The 25,992-nt window shown below is 43.5% G+C and overlaps 1 protein-coding gene across 7 annotated transcripts in view; it reads left to right on the top strand.

Annotated features, from left to right (window-relative positions):
• The window catches only part of shq1 (SHQ1, H/ACA ribonucleoprotein assembly factor), a 46,750-nt gene extending 21,768 nt beyond the window's left edge, over positions 1-24,982 (top strand). For all 7 annotated transcript variants that reach the window (XM_026168910.1, XM_026168912.1, XM_026168908.1 and 4 more), the window contains 3 exons: positions 5,636-5,759; positions 13,760-13,880; positions 23,771-24,982. In XM_026168910.1, the coding sequence (XP_026024695.1) occupies positions 5,636-5,759; positions 13,760-13,880; positions 23,771-24,413 (888 nt within the window). In that variant the 3' untranslated portion in view covers positions 24,414-24,982. The remainder of the gene's footprint in view (positions 1-5,635; positions 5,760-13,759; positions 13,881-23,770) is intronic.
• The last annotated feature ends 1,010 nt before the right edge of the window (positions 24,983-25,992 follow it).

The following is a 25,992-nucleotide window of genomic DNA, read 5'->3' as shown; positions in this document are numbered from 1 at the left end:
AATGATCAGAATTATTATATTTCTGACTGTCTGAGTCAAAACTGAAACGAATCAAATCGGGACCTTGTGAATCAGAATTGAGTTTTAGAAATCGGTGGTAATATCCAGCCTTACTAAATACCCACAAGCCACTTCTTATTGTTGCCACAGAGAGTAAATTTAAAAGTTTGTCATTACATTTGAGAACAAAACAACAACACCAAAGAGGTATATAATATAAGTTCTACACAGCCAGGTTTTCTTTGCATTAGCTGGTTTGACAAATCCTAAAACCCCAGGTGGAGATAAATGGTACCACAACAGTGGCTATCAATGTTAAGTCTGGCTCCTTGGTTCTGGCTCTGTGTGCACTCACATAAAAAAAATAACTCTTCCTCTATATAAAAATGGTCCCTATAATTGCAGCCCACTCAGACAAGTTATGATGATGTATGATCATATGACAATGATAAGAAAATGGTGATTGAAAATCTCTAAAGAATGTAAAAAGTATAATGGAAAAATACACTGCAGTTCCAGCAGATTAGAGTACGTTTATGCTGTCCCACAACAATGTGACACTTCACTCAGTATTTTTTAGTAAGATATGGCTTAACAGCTTGCACATATAAAACACATTCCCCCTGCAGATAATCTGTAACACACTTAAAACCTGCTGTAAATAAAAGAATCTGTGACAACGGGATACTTTTAAGACGGTTTTAACTAAAACTCAGAACATAACCTGGTCCCGACCTGGTTATATCCTCACCGTGGTGATTTAACCAGATGAATAGAGAGCCATTCTATTAACAGACTCAGCGTAGCTCACAAAAAACTTAATCTGACCTCACAGTACACCCCTCAGGGCAAAGTGAATAGCATATTTTAGTTTCTGTCCACCATTAACAGGACACATGACTAGATTTAAAGACGGGACTCTGTTTCTTGCTGAAACGTTGTTGAAGTCCACACTAAATTGTAGTTGGTTTGTACTTTGGATTAGAGGTGGGCGATATATCAAAAATACTCGATGTATCACAGGTTTTTCCACATATGATGGTCAAAATGGCTTTACCGTAACCATCGAGTATAAATTGCCATGGCAGTATTAAGTAGAGATGGACCGATCCGATATTACGTATCGGTATCGGTCCGATACTGACCTAAATTACTGGATCGGATATCGGAGAAAAATAAAAAATGTAATCCGATCCATTAAATATCACGAAAGCACCTCACAAAACTTGCAACACGCCGTAACTCACCTCAGAACGTTAGCACGTCGGAGCAGTATGCATCACGTGATAGAGCGGCTGTGGCATGCGGGACCTGTCGGTGGTCTGGATAGCATTTGGAGCTTCGCTAGCAACCCGGCATTTCATCTCCGACAAAGTTATCCCGAGAGAAGTAAAGCAAGTGTGTAAGTCCATCTCTGAATGTTTGTAAAGCATTCCTGCGTTAAGCTTAACAAACGATATATGGAGCGACTGCCTCTTCTGGCTGCTACTTCAATCATGAAACTGCTTAATGATCAGCTGATCGGCTTTTCTGTCGCGAGTCCGTCTCTCTAGTTTGTTTTTGGCCCACTTTGCACCAGAAAGAGGAAACCAGCGGCTGAACAACAGCAGCACGTTTAAGCTTGATAAGCTGTTGTTACAATTTATTTAATATTACTTTCTACTCGAGGATCTTTTTCTACGTAGCTGACGGCTGGTAACTGTGCAGGGGCGGATCTAGCAAAGTTTAGCCAGGGGGGCCGATAGGGCATGAACAGGGAAAAGGGGGCACAAAGACATACTTTTCTTTCTTATTCTCATTTAAAATGTCTAGCTTTTAATAAATAATTATATATAGTAACTATTAAGTCTAATATACCCTAGTAAGCTATAGTACTTTTTCCTTTGGGAAGGTACCATCTGTGCAGTCTGCAATTTTGTTGAAGAAAGATGTTGAATCTATTTAATATTTCTTGAAAAAGAATTGATTTCTGTGCATTTTTTTTTTCACAATGCATCAAATTAAGGTTGATCACGTCGATTAAGCATCATGAGGGGTGGTTCCCTATTTTTTATTTATTTATTTTTGTTGTTGCTGGGAGTTGGAACCCTATTAGTTAGGTTGCTTAATATTTACGCTAAGTACTCTTTAAAATACCAGAATAGGGAGGATGGTGTAGGTCTAAGTTTATTAGATTGATCAGTATTGCTGAACTATGAAATTTTTTTTTTTTTGCATACAGGTATAACAGAATAGCTTTAGTGTAGTTGTTGTTTTAAACTTGAGTATGAACTTATACAAAATGCAGCAAGATATTTAAAAAACAGTTTTGTTGATTAAAAAAACACTATATCGGATTGATATCGGTATCGGCAGATATCCAAATTTATGGTATCGGTATCGGACATAAAAAAGTGGTATCTGCCATCTCTAGTATTAAGCTGTCTCCATGTAATTCACTGTGAGGTTTTATTTTCTCCCACATTAATGCATCATTAATCACCCCCTCCCAACTGGAAAATTTCTACCTGGCACACTGCGCTGAGCATATATATATATATATATATATATATATATATATATATATATATATATATATATATATATATGACCAGATTGGGAGGTTATTTAAACATGTTGTGATATATTTCGTGTATCGCGATATAGCCAAAAAAATATCATCATATTAGATTTTCCTCATATCGTCCAGCTGCTCTTTGGATTATTTTCTTTTGAGCTCTTAAAATTTTTCCACCACTAATCAACAATCAGAACTCCTAAATTGTCACTTACATTGCCAATGGAGGGAAGAAAAATGCAACTTTATTTTAAAGTTACAGAGTGGAAGGATGTTATCTCAGTTGTCCAACACTACAGAGATAAAGTCACATTTTTGAGGAGGTGCACATCTGCTCCACTGTTATCCCTTCACACACAGCTATAAATCAAGCTTAAACCTCGACTGACAGTTGCTGCTACACACCCCGAGAGCTGCTCAGTCATTGTTATTGCGCATAGGGCCTGTGGGTTGTTCTTGCCAGTTGTCTCGCACTTAGGGCAACATGCTTCTATCCTACATCTGCCAAAACAGATGATTCACTTGAATATACGATCCTTCATTAACGCTAGGGACACACTACACTGCACATGTGGTTAAAGGGTCCCAGAGGGCATTTGACTGTTTAGTGAGTGACGGGATCCCAGAGCGTCCTCATTAGGCTTCAGGCACGCACACATGATTACCACTTGTGATCAAAATGCAGTTCTAAACAAGTCTTGTGGGGGTTCTTGGAGGCGTTTGGGAGCCTAGACCTAGACCATGGTTTGAGAGGAAGTAGTTTCCCTGTTGTGCTGACAGGGAAGCACAGAACAGTCTTCACCTGCACGACAGCCCTTTGCTGCTCGTCAGTCAGTCAGTAGAGCTGTCAGCTCCCATTGAGGGGCCACCTCACTCAGTCTCCCTCTCCTCCACCACTTCCTCGCTCTGTTCTGCTCTACAATGGATTCCTCTCCGTTAGAGCTGGGCGATATGAGATTTTTTCATATCACGATATGTTTTTTTCATTTCAGGCGATAACGATATCTATCACGATATAAGCCAAATAACTATATTTGTAAGATTTAAATGTGCCGTTGCTCACAAGTAAAATGTGAAATAGTCAGCAGCTTGTTTTTATTTAAATATTTATTTCCCATAATAAGTTCAACAGGGTAGATGTACTTAAGGAACATGAGACTTTTTCAGATAAATAAAGGCAAATATTGCAAACTACACAAAAGGCAGCCACTAAAGCGTTTAAGTTTCAAAATAGAACAAACGAAACAGACTAAATTGTCAATTCCACTTAGAAACAAAGTATTAATTCTAAAAATAAATCTTAGTTTGTTTTACAGAAGAACAGACAAAACTGACTAACTTTTGTCAATATCAAATAAACTGAGAACAAAAAGGAAATTCTCAATCTCTCCTTGTTGTATAGCTTAGCTTTTCAAACAGTTTTAACAGTTACTTTAGTCTGACAAAAGCCGAATGACGAATTAGCGCTTCCAGTCAGAGATTGAGGCTACGTCCACACGTACACGGGTATTTTTGAAAACTGAGATTTTCCGTTTTCGTTTTAAAAAATAATCCCGTCCACACATAAAGGCAGAAATGAAGGAAAACGCTGCTATGAACATGCCAAAGCAGCAGGTGGCGCTAGATTCCTAACCGTGCAGAAATGTTGGCCAATCAGAAGTCTAGAAGCCTCGGTGGGAAAAAGTAAACAAAGCTGGGGCATAGAAGCAGAACCGAGTCGTATGTGTGGACGGACAGTAACTGTGTGTATATGTAAGCATTTAAACACTGCAGAGAGTAGAATTAACAGTATTGTAGAAATTCATTTCACCGAAACAATAACGTGGCGCACAGTGTGACGCATGCACCAGTTTATTGTATTTCCAGACTTGCTTTCGGCACAATTTACAGTGCACGCTACTCTGTTTTTTGTCAGACTTGAAATAGCCGAAATACCTTCACACTACGGAACTTCTATGGCTCTTCCGTTCGACAATCTCTCCGGCATTGGAACCATCATCTGTTTTCTCTTCGGTCACGCTCGGTTGATTTTTCTAGTCGGCACATTCATTTCCTCCATTACGCGCTGGCTCCATTACCCGCTGGCTGCTTCCCAAACAAACACACGTGCGGCTTGGCACTTGTGCTGTACGTAACAAGTCACGCGACGTGACGCTGCGGCTGTGATTGGTTCGGCTCTGCGCTACTGAATTTGGATTGGCTGACCTTTTTTTTTTTTTTTTTTTTTTTTTTTTTTTTTTAAGAGGACAAGAGCAGCGAGGTCTATCGCGATAGCTTAATTTCTCTATCGAGTAAAAGTTATATCGCGATACATATTGTTATCGTTCTATCGCCCAGCTCTACTCTCCGTCTCTGACTGCCTGTCTATCTGTCTGTCACTGCTGATACAGCTCTGCTGCCTCACTCCATTCTGCTGTCTGCTATCTTTTTTTAATGCTCTGACTTGACTCGCTCTCTCTTTCCTCGCTTATGCCAAACATTCCTCTTTCCCTGCCACCTTATCCCACCTCCCCACCCCCCATCTGCTGCCTGTTTATTTGTCCTCAGTCGACTGTGCTGGTGTGACTGTGAGTCCCCCCCCCCCCCCCCCCGCGGCTGCAGCAGACCTTATTTACACTCTTGCTAAACAAGCCCAAGGGAAAGCATGATCCCCAATGACATGCACTTGCAAGCTTGCAATACATCCTTAACAAGCCACAAAGAAAAAAAACGAGGGAATTTGAGGGTGGGGGGGGATAAAAATCTCTCGTTCTGTCTCCAGGCCATGTCCATTAGTGCAGAGAACATCAGAGAGTGATAGCAGTGATTAAAGAGAGGCAGCAATTAACAGTCCAGGGCTGTGGAGGTGTTTAAGAGTTGCAAGCCTCTATTTTGCCAGCTCTATAAATGAGTAGTTGTTAGGAGTAATTACAGAACCATCAACTGCAGTTCTCACCAACAAGGGCCAGTGTTCAGTCTAAGAATAAGAGGGGATGGAAAAACCTCAAGCTCTTTCAGCCAATTGCATCTTTGTTTCCCTTTCTGTGCTCTGGCTCTGTGCAGGATACTCTTACAAATGTCTTGTTCTCTTTCCTGCAGACATACAGCTCCCTGCAAGAGGTCCTGGTGTCATTTGGACGGAGGGTTTTGTGCTACCCGCTCTACAGACACTTTTCGTTGGTCTCTCTTGCGATTCATGACACGGCTAAAATTCTGCATTCAGGTGAGACACGCTTACCAGACCTACACCGGCAACACGCACACATATGCACAAAAGCTCATAAAGACCATTATTACCTCTGCAGACTGGTAGTGACCCTTTGACATCTGCCACATGATCTGCAGTGTTCTTTGTGGGTTTTGTGGTTTTGAGTTAAAACTAGAAGCTAAATCAACTCTAATTTCTTTCCACTGTGAACACGGGATCTTGGCTAATTAGTGTTAATTGATTCTGCCCACCCCGTGGTTTCTGCAGAGCAGCGCTTTCATATGTAAATGGGTTTTAGCGTGTGCAGTCAGAGTCTGCTGCGCGTCCGTAGCCTGTAGGATGCTGCTCGATCGAGAGTGCGTGCTGCTGAAAAGGCAGCCTGATAGCCAGCATGATAGCCTGATAGCGTGCTTTGCATGGAGTATTGTTTAGCAGAAGCAGCCTGCCACTGATGGAAAGTAGCCCATGAGAAGACAGCAGCGAGTGTTTGAAAATGATATTCCTCCAGCTACGCGAGAGAGCGAGAGTGGCCGGGCTCCCACCCCCTCAGGGAGCGAAATGTGGATTAGAGGAAAACGGACTGTTGACTTTGATATCTCAAAGCTGCACGTAATCTTTAAATCAAAAGCCCCCGCAGACAGCTGAGAGTCAGCAGTGTAAACATACTCAGGATGTGTGAGGGCTAAGATTATCCAGCTTGTGATGATTTTAACACTAGCAAACGACAGAAAATTAAAGGCCTTTTAAGCCCCAGATTAGCATTTCCTCGCCTCATTAAGTAGGAAGATGAGTTGATCAGGAGAGCCAGGGAAACAGCAGTTAGACTCGCTCTTTCCTTTCTGTCTTTTACCTCAGAGCAGAGATTTCTCTTGTTGAGCCCAAACCTGGAAATTGTTCCATCTCCTTACACCTGAAAGAACATCTTATTCCAACTCCACTCTGTGCATAATAAGAAGCCAAAGCGTCTGTTTATTTGTTTAAATTTAGAGGGGGGAGGGATGGGACTTAATTTTTTAATATGCAATAATGTTCCCTCCCGGCTCATAACCTTCATTATTTACAAGAATTATGAAGAATAAGTAAAAGGGCTTCTCCTTAATCAACTGTAACACTACAGTAATTCGTTCTGTTGCATGTGTGAGGCTGCCTTTCCTCCCAGCATTACTTTAGACACTAATTAATTTGTCAGGATAAGGCGAATGGAAATGCACGTTCCATTTTCGAGGTACTTCATTTAACTGTCTGTACAAGCAAACATTCATATTAGCAAAACAAACCCATTAATGGCAGCGAGCAGATTAAGGCCTCAGAGGAAGTGTTATCCAGGGGTAAATATTTAAACAACCTTCTGGCAGTTTGGTGAGCATTCTCAAGGAGCTCCTCCACCTGCTTCCTAAGAGGCTGTAACTAAAGAGCCACCGGGCAGGTATAGAAGAGCAGAAAGCCAGTCGGAGTTAGGAAGTGTCGAGGTGGGCACCACTGTCGTGCTGCTGTCGTGATCAAACAGAAAGGGCGGTACAGGAAATGTCAGATGTGTCCTTCGATAAAGGTCCGCCATGTTCCTGTGTTGTTCATTCACAACAGCACCTTTACAGCCAACGTTTCTTTGGAATTTCTTGGGAAAGTTTTACATTTGTGGAAGTCAAGTTTTAGGTCGAGTAAGGCGCTCTGGTCTGAGTAATGAAATTTTACATTCAGGCCAGGGTGATATTTTATTGGATGAGATTCAGGCTATGTCCACACCAACGCATTGTTTTCTCTCCGTTTTGGCCTCCCGTCCACACTGAGACGGCGTTTTCCCCAAGGAAACACGCAGCGTTTTGAAAACGCTCTCAAAAACGAATACATTTCAAAACGGAGCTGTTCCATTGCAGTGCGGACACTCGAAAACGCAGACTTGCTAAAACGATGACGCATTTTAGTCATGTGATGCAGTCATGTGACCAAATAAACAAAGATAGCGGAGTGCATTATACAGCAGTTGTTTTGATTGCTCTCAATTTTGATGAATATCCGTTTGTACATGCTCCAGATAGCTTTTCTTCAAATTCTTTAATTCTCACTCGCTTTTGCGCACGGATGTTTCAATGTGGACGCACAACTCTGTAAAACCGACTGAAAACGCCAGTGTGGACACGGAGCGTAGTGTGGACGTAGCCACAAGAAGTGGATATCCACATGTGTCTGTGGGGGTGGGAGGAAAAGTGCCATCAGGGATGAATTGTCCCAGCACATTAGACCTGCCACAGGATGAAGCCTTTCAAGCATATCATCATTAGTGGTAAATCTGACAAAGGCAGAATGCTTCCGGCTGCTTTTGCTGCTTTTCCTGTTGCCTCTGCTCTTACTCTGAAAAGTTAAAAGCAAAAAAGATATAATTTAAATGTTATTGATATGAGCTAAAGAACCTTTAGTAGATTTCCTTTTCCCCAAGTTACTCATGATGGCAGGTCTGTCAAACAGAGAAAGTATTTACCCCCTTCCTCATCATTATTATTATTATTTATTTATTTATCTTGTCACACTTGCATTTTTCATATAATTAAACAAATTTTCATATTTGACAAAGATTCCCTGAGTAATTACAAATGCAGTGTTTAAATGTTGACTTGATTCAGGGAAAAATTATTTGAACCCCTGCTGATTCTGTAAGTTTGCCCACTGACAAAGAAATGGTCATTCTATCATTTTAATGGTTGGTTTATTTGAACATTGAGAGACAGAACAATAACAAAAAAATCCAGAAAAATGCATTTCAGAAAGTTATAAATGAATTCGCATTTTCATCAATCAGTAGGACTTCTAGCCCCCAGGTCTATCTTATACAGGCAACGAGCTGCGATTGGGAGCCTTCACAACTTGTTATGCGTATAAAAGAATGCTGCCCATTGGAGCAATTAATTTCTCCACCATGGCCAAGACCAAAGAGTTTTCCAAGGATATGAGGGACAAGATTGTGGACCTACACAAGGCTGGAATGGGCTACAAGACCATCACCAAGCAGCTGGGTGAGAAGGTGACAACAGTTGGTGCAATTTCTTTCATGAAAATGTGACTTAATTTATAACTTTCTGAAATGCGTTTTTCAGGATTTTTTTGTTATTGTTCTGTCTCTCACTGTTCAAACCCAAAAAACTTAAGCAAGTGTTAAAATGATTTTTTTCCTCTGACTGTATAAAGGGAAACCTATGTCCAAATCTACCTGGCTCTATTTAGGGAGCAAGTAATTACCTCCCTTGTTAAGTCATTTTACTTTTTCACAGCACAGTAAAATATCCACCTGCATAAGGGACCACTGGATGGCTTTTTAGTGTGAAAATTGCTGAGAAGGAGGGAATACTTGTTGGACTTTCCCAGCGGAAAATACACTGGGAACCATTGTGTTGCAAAGTTAAAATGTTTAATGTAATGAGTGTTTGTTCCAAGCCACAGGTCTGAGTCTTTCGACACAGTCTAGTTTTTCAACTTTCGTACTGGCTATGACATCCTCTGTAGCTGCCATACGACACCAGAGTAAGGTGGTTAAGCTAAGGTGCTGCACCAATTTGCCACTGACTTTTGACATTAGTGCTTCTTTATAATGCAAAAAAACAAAACAAAACTGAGACATGGTGCTGAAATTGCACTCATTTTCCTTTAGATATGAAGCTGCTTTGTTTTTAGTTGAAGACAAGGTGGCGAGGACCATTTTTAGGTTATCATGCAGTGGTTTTACTGGTCTTTGTGAAGTTTTACTCAACATGTTTTAAGCAATAAATTAAAAAAAAATGCTGTGGGCTGTCAGTGTCCTTCAAGATATTTGAAAATAAGAATACTTTAAATTCCTCATCAGAAAAGGCTGTGACAAAGATGGCTGAGGTTGTGTTTCTCACATACATCATTAAGTGTTTATGTAAAAAACATAAAAACTGTTTAAAAAAAAAAAAAAGATTACTTTGCTGCTGCAGTGTCTAGAAAACACAGCAGGCTTTTGTTTTTGGTCCACTTCACACCCACCACCACACTGCATGCCTGCCCAGTCTGCAGCCATGAAGGAATTACTGCTCTACGTTTTGAATGCGTCCCCCTCCCCACTCATTGGATAACCCAATGATACCTAATTGAAATGCCTCGCTCACTTGTGCTAAACCCTTCACCAACAATCAGTATGTTAAACTCAACCTTTGCTCCAGTTTTCTCCAAACAACTTAGAAAGCTTCTCTCTGGAAAAAAAAATCAAATCTTGGAAGCAAGACCTTTTTTTTTTTTTGCTTCACACAATCCAAGCCTTGATTTTTTTTTTTTCTTTAAAAAAGAAAAAAAAATTCTTTTATGTTTTTTCCTTAGGCCACAGTTCCCTGTATACAATGCCATGCTTTAAATGAGGACCAAATGTTTGTTCAAGGTTTTCCTCGCTGTGAGTACGCTGTTTATTTTGATTGGTCTGGAATGTCTCTGGACAACGCCAACAAGCTCTCTGGAGGTGGAGAGGAGCATTTTCTCTTGCCCTCAGCGGATTGTTGGCCACATCATATGGCTATTTATATGCCTGATTGAAGGATAAGTGCTGCAGCACTAGCTATGTGCTTCAGGAGAAAATTCCTTTCAGAATAACACACGTATTCAGTGTATCGTCTTGATGCATGCTCAATCATGCAGGTAATTAAATCCAAAAATTTGGTTCTGTTCATCTGGATGTTTTCAGTGGGAGAAACATTTCGTCACTCGTCCGTGCAACTTCTTCAGTCTCAGCTGACTGCAGGTTTCCCCAACCTTATAAGCAGTATCTTTGCACAATGACTGAAACCAGTCCACTGAATAAACAATGGGCTGTGAGGTCAGGATCCAGGAGAGAAGGACAACTGCTGCCTAAGCGAAAACCCTTAGTGATTCCCTATGTGTCAGGAGTATCGGAACAGTTGAGACGCATTTTCTCCAAAGACTGCGTGGCTTTCAAACGCCAAAACACACTCCGCCAAAAATGGTCCATGCCAATGATCCCTTGACACAAACAGAGCAATGTAGGTACTGTTAAGTGCCAGGAGGATTGCCATGACTTATACATTGGGGAAACCAAACAACGTCTGGACACATCCTGGACAGGGAGGAACGCTGGTTTGAGCGGGGAGTCAAGGAGGCCATTTACGTGAAAAGGGAAAGACCGTCTCTGAATCGAGGAGGGGGCCTAAAGGTACGTCTTTTTCTATCAGCTCACTGTGGATGGTACTCATGGTCTTTGATCAGTGGTTGTTAATCAACGGCCATGGCAATTTGCAAAATAAGGAAGGAATCAAGGAACTGACCTCACATCCCATTGTTCCTTCAGTGGTGCTAGTTTCAGTCATTATGCAATGGACTGTTTGTAAGGTTGGGGAAACCTGCAGTCAGCTGAGACTGAAGAAGTCACTTGTTAGAGTGACGAAACGTTTCTCCCACTGAAAACTCTACGTCCAGATGAACCACTGTGGTTCTGTGTGTGATGCAGTTGGGGTGTTGAAAGAGGAAATGGTTTTTCTAAAACAATTTCAAAACACACTGTCAAAAATGTCAATAAGGACTGAACGTACAGATTCTTTAGTAGATAGTTTGACAGTAGACATTTTCTGTCACCATCTGTATGTTTTATCATTTGCATTAAATAAAGCACATGGTATCCTATTGGCTTAACATTAACAAATGAACACTTAAAAAGTTTATATTAAATTTAAATAACACGTTTAATGTGTTGTGGCAATAGTTATACAGTTAAGTGTATGAAGGCAAATAAAGAGCTATGAGGTGCTGCTATTCTTAGACATCAACTGCATATTGGGACTTTGCAGCTTACACAGCTCTGGTGGCTTCCTGGTGGATATTTCTGGTGGCTGTAAACATACATCTTCTGTGCTCTTGCTTTGATAGATGAGAGCAAACATTTTTCCAAAGCAGCCTCTTGGGATGAACTCTGCAGTCATAATGACACACAGTCCTTCTCTCCAACATTAAATCAATCACTTAAATCTCTCTCCTTGTTGCTGATTGGCTTATTGTTTGTGGGTACCTCAATCCAGTCACCTCCTCTTCTGTCTCCTCCCAAAATAAACCAAGAATATAAAAATCAGTATATTTACGCACAGAGAACAGCCACAATATTAAACTTTTTTACTGTGTGTTGCGGTGTCTGACCACATTAAACCATTAAAAATGCAGAGTTTGTGAAGCCGGCATGTTGCCCTGGATTCATGAACAGTGACCAAGATGGACTTTTATATATGTGGCTAGAGACCGGTCACATCCGTAATACATCAAAGGTGGAAAAGAAGAAAGTTAGGAGCCATTCACATGCTGTGGAGACGTGTTTTAATTTGTCTCTTCACCTTTAGACTGAAAACATGCCTTTTGTTATATCATCTGATTAGGGCTCCCCTTCACAAAGGCAAAAGGGCCAACACGACCGGCATCTGGATAAAACATCATGCTCTTCCTCACATCGAGCTTCATCTCCTAAACTGAAGTCAGAGCTCTAACTGTACAAAAACATACATAAACATTGTTGTTTATTAACAGTATTGTGACAGTTATTGTCAGCAGACTGGACGTGCGACCCTCCATCTCCGGACAGTTGACAGTGGCCAAATAACAATAACAGCTGGTTATAAGCTAACATTATGGCAGCTGATGAGATTTTTTCCCCCCCCTCAAATAACGAGAACATATGAGAGCTTATTAGCACTAAGCATCAGAGTCCAACAATATTAGGTCCACTTTTAAGACAGTTCTGCTTACAGCGGCTAACACGGGCAAAAACAACAGTTCATTCATTCTCACCAACTCACCTTTCATCAGACAGGAGCGAGCTTCACTGATTTATCGATGCATATTGGACTCCTTTTACAGAGTAAATAGACGTGGACACCAGCTGAGATAAACAGCGCACTGGCAGCCTACACTCATTACAGATGAACGGCGTTTAGAGTTGTTTGTGCAATAACGACCATCATAGCTGGGATTACGGACTTGCATCTGGAATCTACTGGCATCACTGCAACTTTAATGTTGTTGCCGCTCAGTGTTAATGAAAGCACCACAAGTCATTAGTGCAAATAAATTATTTTTGTGCCTAATTTTAAAATCTAATTAAGCATAAGCTTTAGTGTCATATCTGTTTTTCAGTGACATTTCTAAAGTTTTGCAAAGACAGATTTTTATGAAAGAAATTAGGAGAGAAAAATAAGAAACAAACAGGATTAGAAGGAAATGAACGACCACATCTGCTGTGTGCATGAAGAGCTGCATAGACGCGACTCCAGTGTCTCCCCCTGCAACCCCGCCTCCCCCCAGGCCCTCGGGCTTGTTGTAGTTTTCAGTATGAGAAATGTCAGTTTTGGAAGTTATAGCATTTCTAAGGTTAGAAATGTAAATTAAACCAAATGTACTGCCAACTGCCAAAGAAAGACTTTGAGAAAGTGATCCTCCTCCTTTAGGACCAGGCAGGATTTCTTGGAAAGAAATAGTTTTTCGAGCGCTGTGGAGGAAAAAAGGGGGGAAAAATCAACAAGATGCAGATTTCTAAAAAATTCAGCTTTTACATGCTACGTCTAATTAATTGATGTAACATCAAATCAGAAGCAAAATGGATACAGATAAGGATGCAGCGCAGTAGCAGAACAGGCAGGCTTAAGATTTATGTCAAGTGGAAAATCATCAGAAACATTCAGAGCTATTTTTGATAAATCAAGGCAAAGCAGTGTTTGACAGAGTTTGAGCAGAAACACTATTAATTTGACAGACTCCAGAAATAGAGTTGTCATCTTTGTCTCAGATGAACCACTTCTTTTTCCTAAAAAACAAAAAACCCATATGGATGAAATTACTCTGCTGCTCGCTGGGATTTCCCTCTGATCCTGTATCTTGGCTTTTATGTATGGAACAATAACTGCAAGCCTTAAGACACATGCTGCATCTGCCAGCAGCTGGAGTGCATTGTCATCCTTAATAGTGAGCACGAATAACACTGTTTTTCCATTTGCCTACCCCGGCTGTGTTGCCGTGCCCAGGGAAAGCCTGCGTCCTCAAATGCCTGCTGGATATTCACAGAGTCTTCAGAGAGAACGAGCCGGCATACATATTGAACGATCTGTACATCACAGACTACTGCATCTGGATCCAGAGAGTCAAGTAAGTCCACCAGCACACACAAATCCATTCACACACACATGCAGACACCTCAGAGGCCTCAATCTAGATAGAATTGCCTTCAGAGCCATGCACTGTGCCATTCAGACTGCCCCCTCCCGCGATGCTTCAGTGTCATTTTGTCACAGCAGGGCCAATTGCACGACCAAGCCTGCGAAAGATGCAGTTTATGTGGTCAAAGTACCATCAGTGGGTGTTAAAAGAGCCAGCTGCACTCAGCGGATTCACTCTGTACGAAACCTTTAGGAGCTCATGCGCGTCTGCGTGGGCTTCTCCAATCTATGGCGGATGCGACCTTTTCCTAGAACTGCAAGCCCAAAGATGCCAGATCTGCACTTTCTTCCCAAATGCCACAGGTCTGATGGCTCTCTCCTCCTCCTCCCCTCCCCCCGCCTAGTTCATATTTAACAATTAGTCACATTTTAAATGCGAGCCTGCGAGCACATTACAGAGTAATGAGCTCAGTTTTACTCCTGGCCAAGGTTCAGCAAAGTGGTGTGCTCGTCTGGAAAAAGCCCAGTTGAAAAATGCGCGCCTGATGTTGTAGGCTCAGTGCCCAGATGCAGACACGATAAAAGGTCTGCAGGGATTTAGCGGTCTCTACCTCCCTTCCTCGCATTCTCATTTCTGCATTTTTCCAGCACAAGTCTTGAATGCTGCTCTTTTAAAGAAATAGAAAATGCAGCGGATGCTGCGTTCGTAAAGGGTGGGAGGAATAAGGAGTCGGGTTCAGGGCTGTTTGAGACACAGAGCAGAGAGAAGACGCGCACTCGATCTTAGTCTGTAAGCGCACGGAGCTTCTGAAGCTCTTGTCAACTCACAGAGAAAGTCGATCAGTCTCTTCCGAGGCACACCGGAGCACTGCTCCTCCTCCCTTCCCTCCCTGCTCTACTTTGGAACTAAATGTCAGCTTGGCCAAACGTGCTGGCTGCCACTGCACCCTTCATCGATCATTAAACGGATTGGCCCCGTGATCTCTTAGCACTGACCTGTGATTGAATCATTACATTTCTCTTGTCTAAATAAAAGTGTACAGTATTTATTTTTTTTGTCATGATGTGAAAAAGACAGTAGAAGCACTTCTATCACCTCCTGCCACTTGAGAGAGCAACCAAGCGTGAACAGATTTTTGTTGTTGTCGTTCTTTATGTATGAGCGCGCTGGCTCACACTCAATAGAAACCTCATACAGTCTTCTCTCGCGGTTTATGAAACTATGTTCCCATGTTTGCAGTGTAATATTAAAAGGAGCCTGCAGTCAGAATGCAAAGCAGCAGCGCAGGAGAGCGAGGCGGCAGCGGTGATTTCCACAGACCAACCTCCTCTATCATACATGCGGTTTGTTGTGGCGGCCCCCTTTGTATCATCTGACAGGTTTGATGACAGATCGTGTAGGCATTGTTTTCCCACAGTGCGAGATATTCCCCCGCGCAGGATTTGTCATCCTCCGCTAAGTGAGTCGTCTCTGGGAGCCCAGGCGGTTAGATGAGATGCAATCTATATACCCCCCACCCCCCGGTGCAATCCCCGTATCCTGTCGCTCCCTCTCCGCTGCTGCTGCCGGGGCATATGCGATCAGCTATACGTGATGGACACGGCGATTAATGGATGTTTGCTGGCTGCAGGGGGGGTGGTTGATTTATTTAATCTCCTCACTGTGTCCCACATGCGTTTCTACTCCTAAAGTTCATCTGACTGCTGAGACATCGGTCTCAGATTTACAACCTCGTAAAGACTTCATCATGATTTAAGCCACGGGGCAGGCGCTCTCCTCTACGCTCTCAGACACTCGGAGCAGAACCCCTTTGCGCTGAGATCAAGCGTGCAACCTCAAAGCAAATTGCGCTTCCCGTTGTTTCATTAATGAGGAACTTTTTTTGTTTTGTTTTGGGCTATATTTTTTTTCCCCTCACTGGAGCGGTCACCATTTCACACAAACACACACAAACATCCTTTTGTTGGGTATGGTTTTTAATCCGCCCTCACACATCCGTCCAATCCTAATTATCTCTGAATTGTTAGCAGACAGTATTATTTCAAATGGAGCAGCAGCCTCTCCAGTCCATTAGTTTCACTGTATGCTTTTGAAGGTCTTCAGCTGCCAAAACCCCCGCAGAGTTGCTGGACTGCACAGGAAAAAAAAGAGGGGGGAAATAAGCGAGTCGCCTCACTTTCTTTCTCTTTGTTTTGCCTGCCTTTATCAAAAAGCTTGGAGACAGGCCAACACAGATCCACGGCAGCCAGCGCACACGAAGCTTTATAAGCCTGTTGTTGTGTTACAGTACCTCAGAGAATCAGAAGGGCCGCAGCTTCCTTTTACCACACAGGTTTCTCTCGCAGCCACCCACCCACCCTTATTAATTGGGTCAATTATAGTCTATAGCAGGACAAAAAAAAAGAAAAACGCGGAGAATACAGAATACAAGCGCTTCAGGGTTAGTCTGAGGAGAGGATGAAGTGATTAGCAAGAAAATTTAGTCTTTTTCTTTTGTGGAGCAAATGTGTGAATTGCCTCTGAGATGTGTGAAATGGACATTGACACATTGCTGCAAAAACTGGAAAATTGACAAGAAGCGGCTTAAGGATGGGCCGAGCCTCGCACCACAGCAGCTGAATGGACAGACTCAAATAATTGTGAATGGTAGGTGTGAAGTGAGCAGTCCTCAGAGACACAATGGGTGTTGTTTTCAACTGTAGAAAAGAGAGTGCATCACAGAAAAGCATGAAAAGCAACAACGGGCAACTGTCGAAAAATAAAGTTGTAGGCATTCTCCTTCCTCAGACCAGTCTTTTGTTTTTAGACAGCGGAGCAGCCCCTCGCTGGCTCTACGCGCTCGCAATGCCTCCCTCGCCCTGCCTCCCTCACCTTGTTCAACCTCAGCGTTGTGTCCTCGGCGGCAGCCGTCGGGGAGATTTGTCAGCAGCTCTGACAAAAGCTCCCCCGCGGGTGGGGTGGGGGAGTTTCTGGAGCTCTAACAACTGCAAGTGTCTCAGGGCAAGGAGGTCAAGCGTGGGGTCAGTGTGTCAGCTGAGGCGTGTGGGTCAAACACCTTGAAAGTGCCCTTGTGCTCAGTGTCAACACTTTCTCCCCACGCTGCCTAGGACGACTGGTGGTTTTTACCTCAGCGTAACTCTGTGTTATTGTAACACACAAGTCAAATACTACCCAGGTTTCCCCTTCAGCCTTTGGCCCTTACAGATGTTTTTGTTTCACTTGTGCTCAAAGCTTTTCTGTTCACATTAACACAGCTCACGTGTCAATCTCCCAGCTGATCTGACACCCAAATGTTTGTTGGGAAGGGACTTCCAGCAGACAGCACCACACAACTGTCAAACAGCTGTCCTGAAAGCTTTGAAACAGATAATGGAGCTGCTCTATCTGCCGTTAGCCGCATCACTGAACGAGATCCTTAGAGGCCCCACTGGGCAGAACAAAGACACCAATGTCTCCCAGCTAACAGGGATAAGTAGTACAGATTTCCTCTCAGCAGGAGTCCACTCCAGATTTTTGTCTTGGAACACACAGCTCATCATAAACACAGAGTACTGTGTTTGCATAATTTCCTAAACCCTCGTGTGGAGTGTTCACTCCAGTTAATTCAATTGATTATTGTATTTTTTTTTCTACAGGCGTATCAGAAAAGGATGTCTAACACTGAATTGTGTCACATTGTGAGATACTAGAAAGAGATGTTAGCAGTGGGATATGAAGCAGACAGGCTGGAGAAGTAGAGGACTTGAACGTTTTTTGTGATTACACAAGTCAGATGGTAAGTGAGGAGACAGTAAAAGCAGAGAAAAAGTAAAGAGCTGAGCATTTGTAGTAAAGATCCCATAATCCCAAAAGTAGAGAGTAAATCCAACTGGAACATTCTGACAAAAAGTTTCAAAGTCAATCGTGAGGTCTTTAACTTCTTTGAGCTCAGACCAAACTAAAGCCTGCAATACTTGGAGCTTTTTTTAAAAATCCTCCTTTTAAACCTAAGTGATGATGTAGGAATAGAAACTTGTCACTTGAGACGCTTCTTTTTATCTGCCACCAAATCCACAAAGGACTAAGAAAGAGTAAGAGAATGCTTTTTCTAAATCTGCATCTTGTGATAGATTAATTCTTGAGATTTGGGAACATGACAACCCAGTGAGAATCCTTATGGATTCTAACTGGTTCCGCTTTAAGAGTCACCACCATCTCTAAGCAGTAGATCACAGACAAATTAATTACATCCTGTGCGGTCTAATGTTTGTGCATGTTGATGCTATTTAACCTTTTCGTTGTGATCAGTTTTGGTGTCATTACTCAAAAAAAGTAATATTTAACACCATTTAACATGAGGCTACAGTCCGACACACCAACACAAATCCCTACCCAAGTGAGGACACACGATCTTTCCTTTAGTATCCTGAACACAAAGCCAACAGTACAAGCAAAGATGCAAACCAGCACAAAGACTATTTAAAGTGATCGTCAGGGCGATTTCGATTTTAGAAACATGAACAGGCAGAAATGGAGGCTGCAGCCTGACTGTTACTCAGTTTGTTACCTGTTGAAGTTCAGGCTCTGGCTGCTGGATTTGGTCAGCATTCAGTCCACTTTGATGTCACTCTTGGGTCTTGGCTAGCTTAGCGTTAGCACGCTGTCCATCCAGGTGCTTGCAAAGAGCTGAAGTTTCTTTAGTAGTGTATTGTTTCTGCATCCTGTTCCTGGATGCAGTTTCTACTTTACCATTGTGCTGTCATCTTCTTGTGGAATAAAAATAGATGTAATGTCCATATCAGATTAAATCAGCTGATAGTAGTACAAGTGGAGCCAATAAGCTGGATTGATAGGTTAGCAGGCCAACAACTCCAAGGAATTCAACTACTGGGAACTGGTTCTCGATTGCCATCCCTAATGACAACCCCCAAAACCTTCACAAAATAGTTTCATCATTGGCTGATCTCCCTTTCAAGATGGAGTCTTTGTGCAGTACTACACCACTCCCAACGATCCTGCGTTTTTTGTTTTTTCGTTTTTTCGTTTTTTTTAAATCCCTTCCTGTGCTCTTGACCAAGTGGTCAGAACAGGAAATAATTTTCCAGCTGGATTTAGAACAGGATAGAATCTTTCCCACCTATCACGAATGTGTCAAACCAATGATTTTCCAATATGAATTTCAGTTTTGGGAACATGATGTAAATGGATTATTTGCACAGAATCTTCATTGATGTTGGAAAAGAAACTACAAGCATGCTTCTGATCACACTCGTGACCTGAGGGATGTGATGCACCACCTTCGGGCTCGGACGCTGGGGGCTCTCCCACTAATCGACTGATGTTTGGTCTCAGACTGTGACATGGAGACCAACCCTCGCAACCACGGTCGGTTAGAGGAAAAATGCGTATACCCTGACCAGCTGTTGAGTGGTTGCTGACTCACACTTGGTGAAATTGCCTCCTCTGTGACACCAACCATCAATACTTTCACATTCCTGGCAAGCATTCCTATTGTCCTCCTTGTGATTGCTTTAGTTGTTAGCAGATTGCTACAGTTGGCTGTAATTTGCATGGAAGATGCCAGCATGACTCTTGATGAGTAACATCTGAAAGACACAAACCAGAAACGGAGACCGCAAGTCAAAGTTCTGTCTTACCACTGACACCAACATGTTTCAGAAGGTGCAACTTTTACTTTGAAGGCAAACAGTCTCTTTTTCTGGTTTTTGCAGAAACGTTGGTGACTTTCCTACCAACTATGGGCAACTGTGGCAATCACAAAAGGGTTTTCAGGGCAGCAACTTATACCTGTTTGCAAGCAATTTGACATAGCAACCACAAGCAAGCAACCACTCGCCAACCAGCCATGAAATGCAGTGGAATAGTTACCAGGCAGTTGCAACCAGTGTTTAGGGTTGAAATTTTCTGTTCCCAGTTGATACAATTCGGTGGAACCTTTTTATGATGTCAGCATCTGTTGCTCTGCTCTTCTCACATCCTTGCAGTAAATATGTTGTCTTCATAAGCATTTTAAGCCATTATATGACCAAAGAGAAAGAAAAAGGCAAAAATAAAAATTAGAAAAAGTTCCTCCACACCTGTCTCAATTGTGTGAACCATCTACCAGTGTTTCAAGGGTCCTCAGGCAGCTGTAATTGGGGTCTCAAACACTGGTTCCCCGGATAAATACATCTGTGTTTCTCGTTTCTGGAACGGGAGAGGCTACAGCGCCTCGGACCGTTTCAGCATTCAGTCACACTGACGGATCGCGTCTCCCAGCGTCGGCTTTTATCCCCCCCTTCAGCCGGTGAATGATGCGTTTGCGAGTTACTCTGAGGAAATCTGGTGCTTATATTACCGTACACAGATTTCTGCGTCTGAGGACAAGCTTTATCTGAGATGTTTTCAAGAGCACAGACACGCTGAATGAGCTGCTCTTTCACTGAACACAAGCCTGATGAAAGAAATGTCAGATTGTAATTTAGCTCGGCTCTTTCACAGACAACGCACAGACACACACACACTCTCTCTCCCTTCACGTTCTCATCTAAAGACTTTGGCAGATGGAGGCGTCTTTGTCTCGCCAGAAGTTTTCCAACCTTGAAAAAAGGCGCCCCTCCTCAGTTTAATGAAGGCAAGCCACAACAGCAGTATAGTAATGACTGGATTGTGTACAACATTATCCCTCCCCCCTCCTGGACAGGGCCTTTGTGTTCACTGCAGGCCGAGCTTCTCCCACCACAGAGCAAGGGAGGGGAGAGAAAACAAGCGCGCCTCTCCAACGCTAACGCAATAATGACTTCCCACGGGGGAAAGAGAATACAGGGCAGTCTTTGAAGTGGCTGTGCTGCAGGAGGCTTCTCTGCCACAGTCTCACTACAGGAAGCGCTCACGTCGGTTTTGCAGAACCTGGGACCCTGAACAGGCTCCATCATCATCATCATCATCATAATTATATGAGGTTACATTAAGTTATTTGTGATCGTTTAAAACAAAAACAGTGACTTTTAAACTCGGCTTTCCAAAGAATGCAGTGGTTGTCTGTGTTCACACATAAGTGACAGCTTCAGACAGCGTACACTTAGAGTGAGCAGTGCCCACAACAAACAGTTTCTGGTGCTCGTCTTGATTTTTTTTTTCAATTTTCTAAACGCTTGCATGTATTTAGAAGCTCTTCTCGTGTGGTGCGTTTATGTGCTACTGCCCAAACTGGAAAATCATCTTCAATTGCATTAACCAGACTTCAGTCAGACGCTTCACATTTGAAGTAATTTATTAGTTACAGCAGAAGAATACAGTTAAAGTTTGGCATGTTGGCTCCTAGCTCGTCACTTTTCTACGTGTCTGTGTCTGTAGATGGCAGCTTTAGTGAGTTAGACCCAATCAGCCTTGAAAGTTTGTTAAAATGGGTACTGAAGCATTTAATATGTTACAGGTGACATTTGTTTAGTAGGATCACTTCCTAGCTGGGGTTTTCTTTTCATGCAGCTTTCTTGACAGTGAAGATCATCACGCAGCTGTCTTGCGCTCGAGTTGCAATATCCGCATCCACAAGTGTTTTAGGTCTGAGTGACGGATTTCATCATCATCGGAGGGTGAACGCGAGGCTGTGTGTGGATGTCTGTAAACTCCAACTACACATGCTAACTCCAAGACGACAGGTGGTCATCCATGGTTTCCTTAAGCGATTTTTTTTTTTAATTGCACCTGGATCTTGAAATTCCGGGGACTTTTATTAATGAACTAAAAAGACCCTTCTGATAGTTTGCCTGCGGCTCCTCGGTGCTGTGAAGATGAGGCGAGTTGAGACTACACAAAAACAAAACGATGGCATTACATCTGCCGTCTTGTCTCTCTGCTCTCTGTGGCAGAGCTGTGGGTCCGTGTGTCTGTCTGGTGGGTGGAGCTGAGACACATCTGGCAATGTGGTGCCTTCTCACAGAGATGTGGGGTGGTGTGGCTGTGTTTATTTGTGATTTGTGGATCTGAAATGACACTTATTGCCAACACCACTTCTATTCTTAAGCAGCCAAGTTCTGTTTATGAGAAGAGTCTCTCAGCATACGTTGGCAAACTGATTTTTGCGAGGTATTGCAGAGATGACCGTGAGACGAGCTGAAATGTTCAACCAGACTGTCACCTGGCGAAAGCCCCACTCGAATGTTCCTGAACTTTGACATTTGTCAACATGCTGGCACCAGCTGGGCATAATTGCTGGGCTCAAAGTTGGAGCCACTGACATTAATGACTCTGGGATGGGCTTCTGCAAGAAATCCACCAATGATCACAGCCCTCAGAGTCTGTCCACCATGATTTTCACTCCATTGAAATTAGAACAACTTCTGTTTTTAAACAATCAGTTTAAACGTTACCTAAGTGTGGACTGGGAAGGTGCAGCTGAGAACAAGTGGATCACTTATCCCACCAATCTGCAGTTGATTCTCTTCTGGCTGTCGTGGTGCCGAGAACGGGTGTCCTCATGCTACAGCACAACTATGAGATCTGTTAACATAGTTCCACCTGAGGTCCTAAATGAATGCAAAGCCCCTACATGCTGCTTCCATAAACACTTTACTCACCAGAATGGGGAGCTCATTAGGAGTGCACGGTAATGAGGAGCCATCCTGGTGCTCAGCAGTGGGTTAATTGGGCCAGAGAGAGCAACAGCAGCCGTGTGTGAGAAAAAGAGTAGCCCCTCTAAACATACACACACACATGGTTTCTCCCACCCTGAATGGACATAGTCTGAATCGCAGTAACCCGCAGAGGTCAGCTCGTAATCACCATGGCAATGAGAGGAGGGACAGGGGATGGGGGCACACACGCCCTAACTGCACCGGGGAGCCCAATGGCAACCACTTAAGTTTTTGGCAGCATGGCATGCTTTCCCAGCGTGAATAATGTGCAGGCTGGGGCCTCCACACAATTGTATGCCTTTACACAAACGGGGCCTTGTAGGAGGACATTCATCAGCAATAAAAACGCGTCTTTCTTCAAGCAGTCGCAACTATAAAACTAAAGTGGCGGGATGGGAACTCTGTTAAATGTATTGCTTTATGAGGGCATTCTCTTCATCTTAATCTTTGGCGACATTTAGCTGTTTGGGCCTCAGCCTGCGCGCTCTCTCTATCCACGCTTTTATTGACTGTATTGCAGTGTGACTGGGAGCACAACTCCACCGTCTTTAGCCTCTTAGGGCTGATTTGCTTCCGCACAATGCACAAAGCGCTCGTGTTTGTTCTGGTTTGTTCCAGCTGCAGCATTATTATTGGATGTTTCGGGGGGTTTTTTGTTGTTGTTTTTTCCTTTTCCTCTCCAGCATCGAAACACTCAGGATATATTGACCTCATCTCGACTAATCGTGCCATACGCAGCGGTTGACTTAGCCATTTCATATTTATAGGTGGAAGTGTGCATGTGATTTTTTTTGCATGCACGGACTGAGGTAGAGAAGGAGGAATAGGAGGGGTCTGCCTCCCTCTGTAATCCCTCTCGGTCTCTTATCACCTCTTGCAGAGAGCGCAGCAGTTGGGGGAGGGAGGAGAAGATCCCAAGGCTCGTGTATCAGCAGCGCTCATCTTCCTACATTATTAAACATCCATATTTCCATATTTCATTGAGCCCCCGTCGCCTCTGCAAATCGCGGTCTACTTAGCATTCATATGAGAATGGGCTTTGGTTAATGGGTATTAGATTTGTAGATGGTTATCCTGTGGCTATGTCTTTAGTACGCAGAGCCAGTCGATCAGTCAGTTGTCATGCCGCTCTCTCTCCCAGGTACCACTGATGAAGTGGTAGTTGGATCTCTCTCTTTTTTCCGTTCCCTTCCCTGTGTGTAAGTGTCGTATTGAGTTGAAACTTTCTGCCTTCCTAATTACTTTTTTTCCTCATCTTCACAGGTCCAAGAAGGTGGCAGACTTGGCAGCAACGTTGGAAAAAGCAACCCTGCAAAAAACCGACTTGGAGCTGGAAATCGACGAGTTAGAGGACGCTGCGAGGATCGTGGCGGTCGAAGAGGAGCAGCAAGCTTCCAAGAGGGCTCCCGTATCCAGCGACGACAGCAGCAGCTCTTCTGACAGCAGCAGCACTTCCAGTGACAGCAGCAGCGAGTCGTCTAGTGAGAGCGAGGAATCTGAGGCTGAAGAAGACTGCACCGAATCCAAGGAGGGAGGAGGAGGAGGAGAGATGTTCAAGGACAACCCTCCAGAACCCCAACCCTCCGCCTCCGTCTCTCCCACCCCCCAGGCACCCACGAGCTTTTCAGCAGAAAAAAGGAGAGAGGATGCCCTTCCCTCAGCCTCAGAAGGCTTCAGACAGCTGATTCAGGTGCTGGGAGAACGGGTGACGGAGGAGCTGAGAATCTCTCCAGACTCCAGCCACAAAGGAGCGAGACAGCCGAGCAGCGCTGCGACAGAGACTGAAGGCACGTCTGGGAGGAGCAGCGGCGGGACTTTGTTAGAGCCGAGTCCTTGTAGAAACCCTCTGCTCATTGTCCAAACACAGCAAGATCCCGATGATCTTGAAGGGGACTCTATCAGCTGATGGAAAGGAATTTGAAAGTTCCAGGATTTCATTTTAAACTCCTTGTCAGATGATTTCAGGAAGTGTTTTTGCTTTTAAGGATTTCTTTTCTGTTTTTGAAATTACTGCGTGTTGTTTTTGTCGTGTAATTTTAGGGTCTTAACCCTCTTAAAGGAATATTTTTGTACAGTGTTTGTTTTTTGTTAATGATAAAACTGCAAAGTCTCAATTCTTCTTTAACGCTGCAAACGTGCAAAATAATCTTGTTTTATTAGGATAGTTGCAGGCAGCCGAACCTACTTTTTATTTTGTTTGTTTTTTTGTTTTTGGCCTGTTATCTGTCTACTATCCAAGCGGCACACTTGCTATACAAATACATTCGTGCTCTCTGAACATAGTGTGTGATTTTATATGAATAATTTCTGCTTCTTTTTAATTATTCATGGAATTTAACAGCGTCTGCGAGCTCAATTCAGTGCGCTGACATCTGCTAACAGTGGTCTCTATTAACCATGTATATTTACATATTTACACAGTCAATCTGCATATTCCTGTCGGGCTTGAATAAACAAAACACTGCAGGAAACTGACAAACTTTGTGTGTGTGTGTGTGTCAGTCAGCCAGAGCTGCTTTTTGAGATCTTTTCTTTTCCTAACAAATAGCAGGAAAAGCGCTAACCTCTTCCTAAACCCTCGGCATTGATTGAAGTGGAAAAGACTCTGCCTGCACTAAACAGGGCAGCGGAGCACGCCGGAGTGATTGATTCATCTGGTGTGAACGGAAGAGTGCCGTCGACACAGCTCAATATCATCGGCCGCGTCTAACAGGCGAGACAAAACAAACAGGGAAGCACATGTCATGCAGATAGATGAGGTCTGCGAGCGGGGCTGCGGCACAGGAGCTGTTTGTTTGAGAGATAACAGCACCCTGGGGCCAGAGGGAGCTGCAAGATAGAGGGGCAGAGGGCCAGCGGAGACTAACTGACGCTCCGGACTCTTAGCCCTGAAGATGTCCGCATGCGGTGTCCTCTCTGCTTTAGCGCTCTTTGTGTGGAAATAAATTTCCCTCGAGTGGGACTTGATTAGTTTAATTGCGGAAGAAAAAATGCAGGAATGACCCACGTTAGCAGAATTCATCAGGCTTTGTGATCCTTTCGGATTATAACTGAGCAGAGTGACTGATGTGGCACAGCTGCAGCGTTGCCCGAGGCGATTTCATGAGGAATCTCATCCAGTGTGATTGGAGGCAACTCTAGAGCCACCGGTGCTGGTGGCTCCTTTGGTTGGAGCTGTCTGTAGTATTATGTTACAGAGATGGATGCTGTTGTTAAGCACCTCCCAAGACGGCATCGCCTCCCTCGCAACCACCCCCTTGGGGACGAGCGCCATCATCACTGCGACTGAGATGAGTTACGGTGTGAAATTGGGCCCATTTTAAACACCCCATATCATTCTGGGGACATGAGACCTGGGACCGCGTGGCCCCTGCAGGCGGTGGTTTCCTTCTCCCCACTGGCTTTTTCATATTGATTAAGTGACACGGGGCTCTGTTGCCATTTTTCATCTTAAAGTGGCCTCCGTATTCCTCCATTAGTGCCGC

This window comes from Astatotilapia calliptera, chromosome 5 (assembly GCF_900246225.1).
Source record: "Astatotilapia calliptera chromosome 5, fAstCal1.2, whole genome shotgun sequence".
NCBI lineage: Eukaryota > Metazoa > Chordata > Actinopteri > Cichliformes > Cichlidae > Astatotilapia > Astatotilapia calliptera.
Note: the sequence above shows the minus strand (reverse complement) of the source record. Positions and strands in the feature narration are given on the sequence as shown.